Source organism: Synchiropus splendidus, chromosome 13, assembly GCF_027744825.2.
Source record: "Synchiropus splendidus isolate RoL2022-P1 chromosome 13, RoL_Sspl_1.0, whole genome shotgun sequence".
In the NCBI taxonomy this organism is placed as follows: domain Eukaryota; kingdom Metazoa; phylum Chordata; class Actinopteri; order Syngnathiformes; family Callionymidae; genus Synchiropus; species Synchiropus splendidus.
The window spans coordinates 1080661-1093734 of NC_071346.1; the positions used below are offsets into that span (position 1 = coordinate 1080661).

Here is a 13074-nt window from a genome sequence, read left to right on the forward strand (position 1 = left end):
CAGAGAGGCAGCGCTAAAGACACCAGTTTATTGCACACCTATACAGACAGTGCTTGGAAATGGCCGACGCAGGAGCCCTCAGCTACTGCTCCTCCTCCTCCTCCTGCAGGATCTCCAGCCGCCGCGGGCCGTACAGTAGAACGTAGGCTATATGCCAGTCCCCGCCGCCGGACAGGCGCAGGATGTCCTCGGGAGACACCAGGCTGACCTTGTCGTCGTCGAACTTGACCCACTCGTCTGTGAGGGGAGACGCAGGGGTGAGGGCGCGGCGCCGGGACGGGGAGGAGCCCACTCACCTTCTTTCCTCTTCACCCAGCCCACGTAGTGACCCGAAGAGCTGGAGCGACCTTGGTGCGTGAGCACGGCCTGCAGGTCGTAGTAGCCGCTGTTGTTGGAGCCCAAGTCTGCAGAGTGGCCACAAGAGGTCAGTCAGGGTCAGGCCCAGGCGTCTGGCGCCCCCCCGCCCCCCACGGACAGAGCGGCTGCTCACCTTCAGGGAAGGAGAACGGCTCGTACTGGACCTCCTTCGCGGCTCCTGCTTTCTTGGTGGACTGCGGCAACAAAGGGTCGTCAGGCGCCGCTTCACTTCTCACAAGCTTCAGCTGTACCAACCTTCTGCTGCTGCTTCTCCAGCTTCTTGTCCTCCACCTCCTTGAACTTGGACCTGAAGGGCAGCATCTTCTCCTGGAGCTCTGAGGTGCACAGCTCGTAGACGTCCAGCATCAGAGGGAACTTGACGTCCTGAGGAGCAAAGCATGGCGGGCGTTGAAGCGAGGAGCGGCGCCGGGGCAGAGGCGCCGCCGGGGACCCACCTTCAGCACTTTGGCGTTGACCGACTCCTTCTCTTTGTAGAAGAAGCGCACCATCTGAACGGTCAGGTAGGCAGGCAGGCGGCTGAGCTTGGACTGCAGGAGAGAGAGAGAGAGGGAGCAGGAGCTTCAGGGCTCCTCTGAGGACCAGCACCGCCTCAACACCATCAACTCACCGACTTTATGTACAGAGCGTTCCTTTCCAACGTGGTGGACATTTTTGTGATTTCTTCCTGCAGACGCTGCCAGAGCAGAGCAGAGCGAGGTCAGCGGTGGGAGCCGGCGAGGCCCCGCCCCCCTCCGACACACGTACCAGTCTCAGGCCCGTCGCCAGGTACTTGACCTCCTGGTTGATGAAGCAGCTGAGCTGCAGCTGACTCTCCTTCCCCCGGACGGGCTCCTCCTCCTCCGACTCCGTGCACTTCATGCTGCCAGAGGAGACACAAGTCAAGCTCTAGACGGACGGACGCGCGGCAGCCAGCAACAATACCTGGTTTCAAATTCTACTCCAAAATACTGGTCGATGAAGTTCTTCTTTGAAGACGCCGAGGCGGCCGCGCTGTCCGAGTCGGTCTGGAACACAGAGACGTCTCAATCAGGATTCCCCGGGCCTTCCTCAGGACCCTCCACCATCCCACACCTCCATGGGCGTCTCCGGCTCCAGGGACTCCAGCTTCTGCTGCAGGACTCGCATCATCTGCAGCCAGCACTCGTTGGCGTCCTGGTGGAGCGACAGAGAGAAGACTGCGTGAGGTGGAAGCTCAGAGGAGAGCGGAGCAGGCCGAAGTGGCTCCCACCTGCTGCAGGTACTGGCCCTGGTCGCCCTTCTCTGCAAACTGGGGGAAGGCCATGTGGAGGAACTGCAGCAGGATGATGGGGGGGAGGCTGGAGGAGGTCTTGTCCATGGTCTCGTACAGGTCACGCAGCGCTGCAGGGCAGAGCAGAGGAGCAGGCAGCTGTAGCAGCTGCTGAGAGTGAGCTGCGACCTCCTACCTGCTGTGATGTACTGGGACGGTGCGTTGGCGCCCGAGGACCTCAGGGCCCCGGAGTACCTGCGGAGGGAGGCCCCAAGGTGAGCGTGAGGCCGCAGCGGCGGAGAGGAGGTCCTCACCTTCTCAGGGCTGTTTTCAGCTCCGGGACGGAGCGGAGACACTGCACGGTGGCGTTCATGTAGCAGGTGTTGCCCAGGTTGGTGAGTCCACACGGCAGCTCCATCTGAGGAGCAGCACACGGCCTCAACACTGGGATGGCGCCGCACACACGCGGCTGATGGACTCACCGCCGAGGCCAGCTGCTCCTCCGTCATGTCCTCCACAAACATGGGCCTGACAGCAGGCTCCTCGGGTAAGGCTTCGGCCGAGCCCATCATCAGCAGCGTCATGCCCTTCCAAAACACCAACACTTAGTCCCACACCAGCTCCCCACTGTCACGCCGACTTCACCTCTGACACTCACGTCTTTCAGCTTCACGTTGCCCCAGTCATCGTCCTGAGCAAAGACAACATCGATGAGTCACAGCAGCAGCACGACCGGCGCCGAGTCCAGTCCAGCTCAGCTCAAAACCATCGACAACTTCCTTCAAGTTCAGTTTGACCAACAAAGCAATGTGTAATGGTGCGCTTGGAATCTGACCACAAACAGCAATAAATCTATCTGAGCCTGAAGCGCTGGACGTGAATGTCACTCATCCGCAGGTGGATCTGGCGCCGCAGTGTGACACCGCTCTCCTCTGCTCACTTGCCTTGTCAACGACCAACATGTCCATCGGTCCACAGAGTGGAAGAGCACCTGAGGGAGGACGGGACGGGGGTGCGGTGCTGGGAGGGGAGGGGTGTCCCGGTGTTTACCTTCAGCGTGCCTCCCTTCACCATGACCTTCTGTCTGTCGGGCTGCACTCCGGTCAGGGCGAAGAGCTGAGCCTTGAAGACCATGGGCGGCTCCTCGGTGTTCAGCTCCACCGCGTCGTACTTCTCTTTGCCCCACTTGACGTTGACTGACGGCAGAGTACAGCGGCGTTACAGCAGGGGATGACACAGCAAACGCCAAGTGACCGGCCGGCCGCTTCCGCGCAACAACAACACTGCACGTCATCTGGGAGACCATCTTTGAGCGGAGCGAGTCGCGTTAGCAAAGGCTAAAGCCCCATTTCACCGGCACCAACCCACCGCGGCGTCCAGCCGAACCGGCGGGCTCCGGCTGCTGAAGCGTGCTGCAGTGACCGGCGGCTGCTCGGTCCCGCGGGAGCCGGCGGCCGCTTCCGCGAGCGACCGCACGTCTCTTGTTTGGGTCCGTTAGCATCGCGCACCGGCTGCCGACAGCCTCCACACACAAACGGCCGGTGTGCGGCCCACGCGGGGGGTTTAACAAGCCACCGGTCCGTGTCGACCTGGAGCACAGTCGAGGAAACCACCGCGCTGCGCCGCAAACGCAAAAAGTGCTTCGTAACGCTGGCGAGCTAACGCGGTGTTGTGCTAATGCTAGCAGGCTAGGCGCGCTAGTCGGCGCGCACGTGACGCGCTGCCGGGGCCACAGCTTCTCCTCCCGAGGCGGATATAAGCCGCGGCTCACCTGTGAACACCGGCATGTTGGGTGCTGGGCAGCGCTGGCTGGGTGCGGGAGCTCGCTGTGTTCAGTGCGGAGCAGCGAGCGGCGTCACTCTCCACTTCATTCAAACGGAATGACGCTGCAACTCGCGCTGTGACCCCCGAACCGAGCCTGGGCGGGTCTTCCACGGCCGACGGCATGACACGCGCGCGCACGCGCGCGCGCCTCTCTCCTCAGCCCCGTCGGTTTCATTGTCATCTACGCGTCTGTTGTGCGTCTGTTACTGACACGGAGACCACAGAACCACAGGCAAGCGCGAGCCCTCCCGCTCACGGACAGGTAAGAAGAACACGTTTCACGCCATCATACAGAACTAGATCCATGTTTTCCTTTCTGTTTTGTTTATTTCAAGTTGCCCACGCCGCCGGTAATTCAGATCATACGTGACGTCAGGAGTTGAACCTGAGCCACTCGGCTTTCGAACGTGTCTCGCACTTCCGCCGACGGCTGATGACGTCTGGTACGTTTCTATGTATTTGTTTGTTTCTGTTCTTCACACTCTCATTCAGAAGAACCGTCTGCCGCAACTCACCGTTGATGTCTGCGGTGGAATACACACAAAAATGTCAAGGAACAATTGAGTTGGCGCACGTTGCTCTTCCGGTGACGTCACTATACAGAGACGAGTGAAGACGTTTTCAAAGCGTTTGAACAGTGCGAGCATAAACGCAACGTTAGGTCCAATATGGGACACACAGCAAATACTGAGATAAAAAAATTAACAGTATTTTATATTTTGTTAAACGCGCCAAACGGCACCGGATCAGACTCGCAAATTATGACGTCACTGCTAAGCACAAAAAAGCGTAGCGCGTGCATTCATGTTTTCCATGAGACTTCTCACCAATGTCAATGTGTTATCAGTATTTTTAAAATTACTTATGTTCTGTGATACTTGCCAACCTTGTAATTTCATTGTTTCGATTGGACTGTTTCCAACTTCTTAAAAATCAAATTAGAAAACTTGAATGAAAAAGTACATCTTGACTGTTAATTTACTTGCAGGAAAATCACCCCTCACCTAATGTCGCTCTTCAGTCACAGAACAAGCCCCACAGTGGTCTCCGCCCCCCCCTCCCGGCTGCAGGTCAAGGTCACATCTGGCCCACGTTTGACCCCATTTTTAACTCAAGCAACAGAATCCCCACCAACACACAGGCGCGGCTGTGTGGCGACTGAGGCATGAAGGTGGACAGCTCAGGTACAACCAATGATAAAGATATGTTTATTGACATATCCATCAGTGCGGACTGCAATGCAATAAACCATGCAATTAATCCAAGACCAGAGAAAATCATAGTTCCAGTGCTTTTCTTTTCAACTGAACAGAAGGTTACACATCAAAAGATTGCGGAGGTATTCCAGAATCCTTTAGTCGCTTCTCAGTATGTACACTGTAGCAGGGGGTTTGCATTCACGGGACCGCGTGACAGCTGTGCTCGCAACATCCCGAAACTTGTCAAATGATACGAGAGCAGGGACTTTTCTGTTTTTTTATTCAACATGCTAACCATTGCAATGTGTCCATAGAGTGGTAATCTAATCATATTTATATATATATATATATTTATTTATATATAATCCAAGCAAGTAGGTCTCAATAAAACCACACCTGTGGCATTTCCTTAAAAAGAACTGACGGAAGAGTTGTGATTTGTCTTGTCTGAAAGAAAGAGCGCGCAGATATGGCAGTAAAAACAACATCCAAACATTAAGGCACTAGGTGGCCAAATGCTACACCTGTTAAGTCTTCTACAAATAATTTACAAACAGTGCAGTTTTACAATGTTAACTTAATGTTTTCCTTTTGAACCATTTATCTGTGAATCAATGTAAGGCAATACATTACAAAAACAAACACTGAACAAAGAGAAATATTACAATGTACCAAATAAACAGAAAAAAAAAAAAAGCGAGGAAGCTTCAGGACTCCAGTCTGCCACGGTGGGTGGAGGTTACTTATGGCTTGGAGCAATAAAAATCACTAGAATAAAAATAATGCATAGAATTAAATGATGAATTTCCGTGCTCCTCACGTGGCGCTCGAGAGCTCTAATACTCGTGTCCCAACACTCTGCCCCGAACCTGATAAGTGACGTAGAGTAATTAGAATAAAAGGCAAAAGTCAGACAAAAGGCATCAGTCAGTTAAAACGTGCGGAGGATCCTTCAGGCGGGACGATGGCGGCCACCTCCCTGCCCCCCCCCTGAGTCTCCATCGCTCCCCGCAGACCTGCAATCCCTGTGCGACCGTACCTTTAACTGAACAACTATTCGCAGAAGTCCCAGCAAACCCCCCTGAAAATGAACCGAGGAACGCCACGATGACACGGCTCTCCCGGGGAAGGCGGCGTCTCTGGTCGTGGATATGTGGCGGCGGGCGCCTGTCCGCCGTGCGCGACTGCTTTCGAACGTCTTCATTTGGAAGGTAAAGGATTAGGCAAGGAAAAGCAGAGTCCAGAAAGAAGGTCCGGTGGTCAGACGGTTAGCTGAAAGACAGAACACAGAGGCGTCCAGTGAAAGAAAGACTCGGCAGAGAGCGTCAGGATGGGAGCCAACACGACCTCTCATGAGGAGGCAGGTGAGAAACAGTTTTCAGCGTAGAAACACCTGCATCTTTCAAACGGAAGCATTCACTTGAGAGTTTGCTCACTGATCACCCACATATTTGGGGATTTAACGGAGGGAATAAGGTCAGAACGGTCTTCCCCGCGAGGTCCGGGGCTCACGCTCTCAAGTGAAGGCTGTGCGTGAGTTAGTTGGTTGGTTGGTTGGTGACCCTGACATGACAGGAATCCCATGTGCCCCACGAGTCGGCAGTTAACAAACAGAGGGTCTGACTAAAGCAACACTTGGTGCAGGGGTTCCTCTCAGCAAGTGCTGGACGTAGTGTCTGCTGCTTGGAGGCTGGACTGCGCTCGGCTACAACACAGGAGACAAACAGCAGGTCATGTGACGGGCTGGAGCACAGCGACAGCCACGGACAGACAGACATGCGGACAGACACGCTCGCCAGCTCTGCACGAACATGCATGCCTCGCCATGACTCCGGTTACCTCAGCTTTCCTGTATTGCTTTTGGGGTTCTTGCGGAAGGACTGGTTGGGTCCGCGGGTCGACAGTGTGCGGGGCGACGCTCTTAGGAAGGTGGATGGGGGGGTTTTGGGGATCTTCTTGCCAAGATGACCGATCCATTTCTTCTGTTCGTCCTGGGTGAGCGCGAGCAACAGCATGTCCCGGGCCGAGGTCACATCATAGTTCACTGCAGCAGAGGAGACAGGTCACAGATGGCGTTACATGAGACACACTCAGGGCAGGATCTGCTCAGGAGGCTGGGAGGTGGCTTCAGGAGGTGAACCTGACGACCTTTCACGACAGTGGTGGCTTCAGCTGTCTTACACGGCGTGGCCTGTAGAGGGCGCAGCATCACAGCAGCTGAACAAACTGATAAGGAAGGGCAGCGCTAGCCTAGGGCGCCCTCTGGAGGACGAGAGTGAGTGGAGGCTGACGGCCACGCACTCACTACACCACCCAGTGTGTGAAGGACAGGCATTGCAGCACCTTCCCCCATTACAGAAATCGTACAGAACAAATCTATGAAGAGCAAACAGCACTAACAGTAAAAATTTAGAGCTTAGAGTAGTTAACTTTGCCTGAAGTCAGGCATTGTATTTCTCTTCCGTTTTTGCTGCCAGTACTCTGGGATCTCCGCTCCTGGGACCAATAAAGGAGGACTGGTCTTATGACGTGGCAGGGTCTCACTCACCTTTGCAAGGAGCAATCACGTCCTCCTTCTTGTCGAGGTGATCCTTGTGGCACTTGACGTGGCAGCGGCGACACTCCAGAGCCGGCGGCGGCTTGAACACGTGCCACAGGGGTTTGGAGCAGGCCTCACAATTGGAAGGGAAGTGGTAAAGCGTGGGGATGAACTCGTGTCCTTTGTGTGGAAGACAGTTGGTCTTGTCGCCCTGAGGCACCGTCTCCATGTCGGCCTCCTTCCGGCACTCTCCCTCGTTGGCATATAGGATCTGCAAACAGCCAGGTTTGCTCTCAAACATTGACCGGAGCGCGGACAGGAAGCAGACTCATACCTGGAATATTCTGGGGATCTCTTCGGTCTCGGCTCGGTACACGTCTCCTTGCGTGACAGGTCGCACATGAAACAGTTTGCTGCGCGAGGTGGCACAAGAGAGGAGTTACCTCCGACCTCACCCAGGTCCACAGACACCGTCTCAACACACGGATGTGGGGGCATGACTGACTAGAGGCACCCGGTCTGCAGTCACTCTTCTGACTGAAGGAGAGGCCCGGAGCTTGGGAACAAAACTGACCATAGAAAAGACTAAGGCCGGAGGTGAACCAGCAACCTCGGGCTCCAGCTCTGACCACTGCACTGAAATTGCATTTCATTCTGCTCCAAAGTTTTGATCATGTGACATGGACCACAGATTTTTGTCACAATCCAATAAAGTTGATGATTTCAGTGACACAACTGTATTTTGTGTTTTACAGCGTCAAATTTGAGACTGTTTGTAAAGTCCCAGGAACCGAGCAAACAACAACATTTTTGTGACGGTGCCCCATTTCTCTGACTTGAGCACCAGCCCCCTGAAATGTCTGTGCACATGCCTGAGCTAAACACTTGATCTCACACGAGGAAAAAAAGGTCACGACACTAACCCGTCTTTGCATTTACAGAGGCAAAAACGACTTACTCGATATCTAGTACCATGGAGGGGTTGGACTGCTCCTTGTCCTGCTCGTCGTTGTAGAACAGGATCTTCTTACTGCTCACAACAACATACTGAAAGATGGAACAGGCAGTCAGTGGAGGCCCAGCGAGCGTCAGCTGCCACACTGCTTGAGTATGGAGATGGATCTTGTATTGAACTCACCTGCTTCTTCCAGCCGTACCTCTTGATATTAGCACGGTTAGGAATAGACAGCCAGCCCTCCAGCCTGGACTCTGTCAAACAGTTAGACAAGTCAACGGTGTTGTTTCATACTCTTCCCAACGGGCAGTGCACATGCAGTGCAGACATCTACACTCAACTGGGGGAAAAAAGAAAAGAACTGTGGACAAAAACAACTGAAACACATTCATTCTTTTAACTGTCCTCGAGCAGGTAGCGAGGGGGTGGGGTTGGGGCATCCGTGCTCAAAGCCATCCTTTAGTTCATGTGGAAACAAGACTGCAAGCTTGAGATATGCAAAAGGTTTTCAGGAAGTGGAGTCAATGACTCAGATGTCAAGTCCAAGCAGTGCAGGGATCTACCTCAACAGAGGAGCATGCAAACAAGCTGTGCAGCAGGAGAGGAAGGCTACAGCCACACTCCTACACCCTCACTTCAGAACAGTGAGTCCACTCAGGTGTCCATGTGAGGTTAAGTTCTACAGTGGACCGGTGCAACGTCGCTGAGATTGGAACTGGAGGAGGGTTTGGGCAACATGAACATAGTACAACACAGATGGTGACTTGACTGAAGTCACACCGGGTTAGCTCTGCGTCAAGACACAGCTTTCATGCCACTCGTCTCGGAAATGCACAGAAAACAGAGAGATGTGGGACAAAGCTCGCAGGTCGTGGTTGCAAAAATAGGTCACATTTGTGATGCATTTGTCTCTCTGTCATTAAGCAACTCCACACTTTGAGCTCAAATATGAGGAATCACGACCAACAGAAGTATCTTTTTAAATTAAAACATTATAACTAAAGATCAAACTCTGATCTCATCAACGTCCGTGTTGACACACGTTAGCATCCAAAATAATCTGCAATTTTCAGGTGAATGGATGAGACACGATGAGGGTCACACATGATGGGTTAAACAGAAGAAAACAATGTGATGAAATGTGGTTGAAGTCAAGCGAGAGTTAATGAGTCATAAACCTTCTTTACACAGTTTAACTTCTTCACACTTCTCTGCTGCACTGCATGTTAGTAACGGTTACAGACTGTTGGCAGCAGAGCAGCACGAGTGGAGCAGAAGAGCGACAGGAAGTGCTGGTGTGCCAGTGGTAGAGAAGCAAGCCGACAGGTGTCGCAGCTGCAGTTAGGTAAACACTGCAGTAGGAACAACGTGCTACACCTCACTCGTGCTGGAGACTACTGGCATGGCCACTATAGTGCCGTGCTCAAGTCACCGTCTGACATAATACTGATTTTACATGACTCAGCTTCGACGCCACCTGACCAAGTGGGTGGGTCCGAGTCCCTCCAACAGAAACACAAACAAAATGACATGGACGGCAACGAAACACACCACAGCTGCAGTGCAGGCCAGGCAAAGAGGGGTTTGTCCCGCGAGTTACTCACAGAGAGAAAGGAACAGAAGTGACTAAGATAAGGAGAGCAAGGGGAACCGACTGGACAAGAGGGAGAAGGAGAGAGATTAATTCCACAACAAACACCAACGTTCGTAGACACAGACCTACAAAAGGGAGATTGACATTCCAGTTAGACGGTGCAGGAAAGTGTGAGGACATCAGTCTTATTTCCTGACGGAACGGCAACTCTGGCCTGTGATCTTCACGACTGATCATGTGATAAGGTCGAGTTTCAGACTCAAAAGCCTGTGTCTACCGGTCGTCCACCACAAGTGGGTCTGAGAGTTGAGAGACTGAAATAGCAGGCAGGTAAAAACACACCTTGAGGTCTTGTGTTTACCAGAACTTCATGGTGCGTTCAGTGGTTTTCTGCCTTCACCTCACAGTAGCGAGGAGATTTGTGATGTGGATGTGAACAGTGAATTAAAGGAAATCTGAGCGCTGCATGAAAAACAATGAGACTTGGAATGTAAACACAGAGCTGGGGTGACTCAACTGAGCTAGAATGCACCACGGAATGAGGACGAGATCAGGCATCAAAAGACCAAAGTGATGAGCAAACACCATGGAAGGCTGTCTATATTTCAGCAGAACTGGCTGGAGAATTAACACCAGATTCAGAACCCCCCTCTCCTTCTGACCCCGCGGACAACAAGTGTCTTCTGTCTTGTACCTGCGATGTTGCTGTCCGTCTCGTCCGTCTGCAAGCTCGTGATGCTGGAGTTGTCCATCCGCTGCTGCAGGTCGTTGAGCTTCTCCCGAAGCTGCTCGATGTCACTCTCCTTGCTGTCCAGCTGCATCTGCAGCTCGTTGCGGTAGGTGCACTCCTCGGCCAGTTGCTGCGGACGGGGGGAGACGGTAATTGGACACAAGCCGACGTTGGAGTCGTGAGGCGGCTGGTAAAGAACTCACCGCCTGCATCTCACTCAGCTCCTTCTGATACTTGATGGCCATGTGATTGAACTTCTCCTTCTCCTGGTTGAGCTCCAGTTGTAGCTTACGGTTCTCCTTCTCTTTCTTTCTCAGGTCGGCAGTGCTTCCCTTCTTCTTCTGGTCCAACTTCATGTCTTTCCGGTTCATGATTTCCGCCAGCTTGTTCACCGCCTGACAGTCAAGTGCTCAGTTAGATGTGACCATAAAGAAGCAGGTGAGACCGAGGGTGGCACGAACCTGAGTCTTCAGTGTGCGCTCTGTGTTCAGAATCTTATCATACTGGGCCTTTAATGAATTGGTTATCTCATCCTTCTGCGCTGCGTACTCTGGAAGTGAGAAGACCATGTTTGCTTTTGTGTCATCCAAAGAAACAGCTTGCGATTACCTTCTTCTTGAGAATGAACCTTCTCATTCAGCTCAGCCTTCTCTTTACTGAGGTTCTCCACATCTTTGGTCAGCGTTTTATTCGAGTCCTCGAGCTGTCGAGGAAACAGTTAGTTTCACACGTAAACCGAGAGCTGAAGAGACGGCAGGTGTTACCCACCCGTGCAATTGTGGCATCCTTGTCTCCGAGCTCCTGCTTATGCCTCATGATGGTCTTCTTGTTTTCTTGGCTGAGCTCAAAGTACTGCTCTTCCTGCAGGGCCCGTGCAAGCTGCTCAGACTCCGCCTTGGTCACTGTCAGGTCCAGCTGAGCGGACAGGGACTCCCTTTGGAGCGAATACAACAAATTCCAAATGAGTTTCAGGAAATCCTGGCTTGTCTGTGTCTTCAACTGAAGACACGAGGGACACACAAGCTCTTCTGTTTCATACTTTAAAATGAGGGGCGAGGCGGAATTATGTAAGACATGGAGCAAAGTCAGTGTAAACGCAGCGACACACCGACTGGATTTTTGTCTTCACAGTTTGTGATAACATCTAAATGCAAACGTGAACACAGCTTCATCAGGCTTAAGAACAAAGTCCCCATCTCTTACCTGTCACTGCACAACTCCTGCACCTTCTTTTGAGCCTCCTGCAACTGTCTGTTCCGCTCATCAATTTCCTCCTTCAGTTCTTTGACCTGAGTTTTGTAAAGCGTCTGTAGAGAACACGTCCGTTAGCCGGAGCTACTAAGGACCTGAAAGATGACACTGGTACTTACAGAAAAATACTGTTCAGCCTCGAGCTGGTCTTGAAGTTCCCTCATCTGTCCCTCGTTGCCTCTGTACTGTCTGGTAACAACAAGGAGATTAGACGTCAGGCAGTCGTACCAAAGAGCGAATGCTAATCTGCTGTCGCGCCTCAGCCCTGGCAACATTTGCACTCTAAGCTGCAATAATAGCGCTTATTCGGCACAGCAGTGAATACGGCAGCAATTGACACTCTGACTTTTAAAGCGCATTAGTGACCTGAACAAAACCAGGTCTCCGACCATGTTTCTACCAGCTCCCCTGAAAGGTCAGGAAAAAGTCAGAATATTTCAGTCATTCTAAATGATTTCAGGGCTAATGAGTCGGTTATGTGGAAGCTATTGGATCTCAGCTGTCACTGTGGCAGTCTTAATCGTGTCTCCATCATTCATCATTTTTCACGGGTTTGTGAGGAGAATGCAGACTAGATCAAGTGTTCTGCGCTCAGTAAGTGGTGCTCCGCTCACATTCACGCCACAACTGTCATCATTAAGAGAGCAGAGTGTGCGATTCGGGGTTTGACTGGAGGCGAGAACTTACTTGGTCAGCTGTGCCAGCTGGAACTCCAGCGAGCGTTTACTCTCTAGTGCAGTGTTGCTTTCCTGCTTCAGCTGCTTCTCTGTGCATCTCAGACGATCGACTTCCTGCATGCGGCTCTTGAGGTCATTCTGGGACAAGACACGCTTGCTCGTCTCCTGTTCCAGCTGTATCCGCAGACTCTTCACCTAAAGGCAGCAAGGCATTTGTTTGGTAAAGAAGAAGAATGGGCTTCAGATGGACTGAAAGACCATTCACTCACATCCTCTTCCAGTCTTTCCTTCTGTTTCATCAGCTGCTCCATCTTCTGCACTGACTGCTTGAGGTCAAACTCTAACATAGAGCACTGCTTCTCCACTTCCACTACCCGGCTCTCCGCTCGCATTCTGGCTCCGTTCTCCTCTGACATCTTTTGCTGGACAGCTGAAGGCATGAGAACATAAACACTTGAAGAGTATACACACATGACTGCTACTACTGAGAAACGTTTTAAAAACAGCTACAGCTGATGTTAATACTCCCATCAATCATTTATCGGAACATAACCTTCTAGTCTTGATTTAATGCGTAACATGGAGATGCCTCAGCATGCTGACTGGCTCAGACTCAGGTTTCTACAGATATTTCCTGCAGGGCACTCAATCTAAACCACAACAGAGTATCATCGCTTGTGCAAACGGAGCTGAATGAAG

General features: G+C 52.3%; 2 protein-coding genes and 1 long non-coding RNA gene across 6 annotated transcripts in view; 1 reads left to right on the forward strand and 2 right to left on the reverse strand.

Moving 5' to 3' along the window:
- Positions 1-3564, reverse strand: usp14 (ubiquitin specific peptidase 14 (tRNA-guanine transglycosylase)). The gene is made up of 16 exons (XM_053883338.1): positions 3378-3564; positions 2657-2802; positions 2265-2297; positions 2089-2193; positions 1921-2024; positions 1803-1861; positions 1607-1737; positions 1450-1530; positions 1300-1382; positions 1123-1237; positions 986-1051; positions 813-905; positions 613-741; positions 491-551; positions 297-404; positions 1-237 (listed from the first exon to the last, which is right to left on the reverse strand). The coding sequence occupies exons 1-16, from the start codon at positions 3391-3393 to the stop codon at positions 83-85; spliced, it is 1485 nt and encodes a 494-aa protein (XP_053739313.1). The 5' UTR covers positions 3394-3564; the 3' UTR covers positions 1-82.
- Positions 2735-5721, forward strand: LOC128769544 (uncharacterized). Its single transcript, XR_008416403.1, has 3 exons — positions 2735-3692; positions 3766-3873; positions 4419-5721. It is a non-coding gene; the product is annotated as an uncharacterized LOC128769544 (long non-coding RNA).
- rock1 (Rho-associated, coiled-coil containing protein kinase 1) overlaps positions 4622-13074 on the reverse strand; it is a 25278-nt gene continuing 16825 nt past the window's right edge. For 2 of the 4 annotated variants that reach the window (XM_053883333.1, XM_053883335.1), the window contains exons 19-33: positions 12645-12805; positions 12386-12570; positions 11818-11887; positions 11651-11754; positions 11216-11381; positions 11057-11150; positions 10909-10997; positions 10651-10842; positions 10412-10577; positions 8307-8377; positions 8127-8215; positions 7503-7581; positions 7178-7439; positions 6469-6673; positions 4622-6334 (exon numbers count right to left, since the gene is read on the reverse strand). In XM_053883333.1, the coding sequence (XP_053739308.1) occupies positions 6283-6334; positions 6469-6673; positions 7178-7439; positions 7503-7581; positions 8127-8215; positions 8307-8377; positions 10412-10577; positions 10651-10842; positions 10909-10997; positions 11057-11150; positions 11216-11381; positions 11651-11754; positions 11818-11887; positions 12386-12570; positions 12645-12805 (1985 nt within the window). In that variant the 3' untranslated portion in view covers positions 4622-6282. The other 2 variants (XM_053883334.1, XM_053883336.1) reach the window with 2 other exon arrangements.